Source organism: Myotis davidii, unplaced genomic scaffold (genome assembly GCF_000327345.1).
Source record: "Myotis davidii unplaced genomic scaffold, ASM32734v1 scaffold866, whole genome shotgun sequence".
NCBI classification, from domain to species: Eukaryota; Metazoa; Chordata; class Mammalia; order Chiroptera; family Vespertilionidae; genus Myotis; species Myotis davidii.
In genome coordinates, this window is record NW_006297145.1 from 525,730 (window position 1) to 527,860 (window position 2,131).

Genomic DNA, 2,131 nt, shown 5'->3' on the forward strand with positions numbered 1-2,131 from the left:
TAAAAAATGTTTGTGCCAAAACTTTAAGGTTCTTTAAACGCAAAAGAAGTTCAGGTAGCAGCAAAATAAAGAGGTAACTGCCTCTCAGTATTGATATTTATGTGCTTACGGAACTTCAAATGTTAGGATGTTTGTCCTGCAGTAAGAAGGAAATAAAGCGGCCAATCCCACATTTAGATTAAAAAGAAAAGGGCCAATGAAAGAACTGCCTTACGCATTCTCAGTGTATCTTCTCCACAGCAAATATGCATTTGCTTTATCTCTGTGCCTTTCTTATGATCAAATGACTTTTTCCTGTTGGTACCTGCTTTCTACCTACCACTGAGTGGTGTTGTCAGGGTGATGGAAAACACTGGTTTATAAAAACACTGGAGACAATCTATAAACGGGCTCTGAGCTAGGCAAGGTGTGCAAATATTTAAATGCAAGATGTTCTTTCTTGTCATTAGTCAACGGATTTAACTTTGCAGCAACACCTGCCAAGAAGAGTCGATTCCTTAAGCAGTTGGCACCGATGTTATTTTGAGAAAGATAGAGGTTTTCCCAAATGGCAATGAAAAAGTTATTTATTTATGAAAACTCTGCTTTCTAGTAGAATGACTCCAAATTCAGCTTTTTTCTCCCTTCCCACCAAATGACCTAGCAGTGCCAAATCCTACTCTACCCCCAAGAAGTTCTGACCTCATTACCACTGAGTGACATTCCATCTAGATTTCTGTGGAAGACATGGGCTCCACATTCTACACAACCAGAGCCTCAGGAATGCTAGTGGCCATGGGCTTCAATTAAGAAAAGGAGACCCTGGCTTCAAACTGTGGACCCAATAGCATCAACCATGTGGTATTGGTTAAATGAACTTAGTTTCTCTAAGCCTCAGTTTCTACTCTTAAAAAATAACATTAATATCTGCCCTACCTCTTTCACAGGGCTGGTGCTAATCTTAAACGCGATGATGTGGTAGATCACGTGGCAATGGTCGCAATCACCCAGCATCCGTGCCACGTTGGAATGTCACGTTGAAGCTCCCCAAGAGATGGATCCGTTTCCCCACCCCTTATATCTGGACTGGCCTTGAGATTTTCTCAGGAGAAGTAATATTAATGCCAATGTAATGTCAGCTACTGTCAGAGGAGGGCCAGGGTAGTATCTAGGAGGCTGAGAGACCCGGGAGCAGAAAGGCATTGAGACTGGGGCCGTTCTACATTCTAGATCAACCAGCCCCCAGCCCACACAGATGCATAAGTGAGCCCAGTCAAGAACAGAAAAATGGCCCAGTTGAGCCCAACCCTAAATCACCAATGTGCACAAATACAGTTTTAAGCCACTTAGTTTTGGGCTTGTTTTTACGTAGCAAAAGCTAATTGAACAGGTTGCATATAAGAGGGCATGTTATTAACCAGAAATGCAGTGAGTTACAGTCAGCTTTGTCATTGTGTCAGTGATAAAAAAGGTGATACTCACGGGTTGTTGTCACTCTCTTCAGGCCTGGGCCCCGAGTATTGTTTTTCACGATGTGCAGAGATATCTCATATTCCTGTCCAGGGGCTAGGCCAGTTTGCCGGTACGTGGTCTCTGGCCTCCTTAGGCTTTTGGTGATCTCTTCCTCATCTTCTTTATTCTGAAAGATAGGAGCCCCTTAGTAAGGCCTAGAGGAGGTGCCAGCCTCTTCATTTATGTGATGATTCATTTCACATTCATCCCTTCCTCTTTTATTCTCTCCTCTAGGCCCTAAGCCAGTGGTTCTCAACCTGTGGGCCGCGACCCCTTTGGCGGTCGAATGACCCTTTCACAGGGGTCACCTAAGACCATCCTGCATATCAGATATTTACATTACGATTCATAACAGTAACAACATTACAGTTATGAAGTAGCAACGAAAATAATTTTATGGTTGGGTCACAACATGAGGAACTGTATTTAAAGGGCCAGAAGGTTGAGGACCACTGGTCTAGGCCCTCAGTCCCAAGTTCCATGCTTATTGACTTACTAAACTCATTTGAAAGTGTGTGTGGGAACATACAAGGGCCAATCAGAGCCCTGTTCCCCACCAGAAGCCAAAGAACTAGAGTTGATATGAAGGTCTGTGGAGGCCTCTGACCATCTCCTAGACCAGTGGTCGGCAAACTGCGGC

At 43.9% G+C, this 2,131-nt stretch overlaps 1 protein-coding gene across 1 annotated transcript in view; it reads right to left on the bottom strand.

Annotated features, from left to right (window-relative positions):
* The window catches only part of TNC (tenascin C), an 89,431-nt gene that overhangs the window by 54,991 nt on the left and 32,309 nt on the right, over positions 1-2,131 (bottom strand). The window contains exon 6 of the mRNA XM_015569899.1: positions 1,462-1,618. Within this exon, the coding sequence (XP_015425385.1) occupies positions 1,462-1,618 (157 nt within the window). The remainder of the gene's footprint in view (positions 1-1,461; positions 1,619-2,131) is intronic.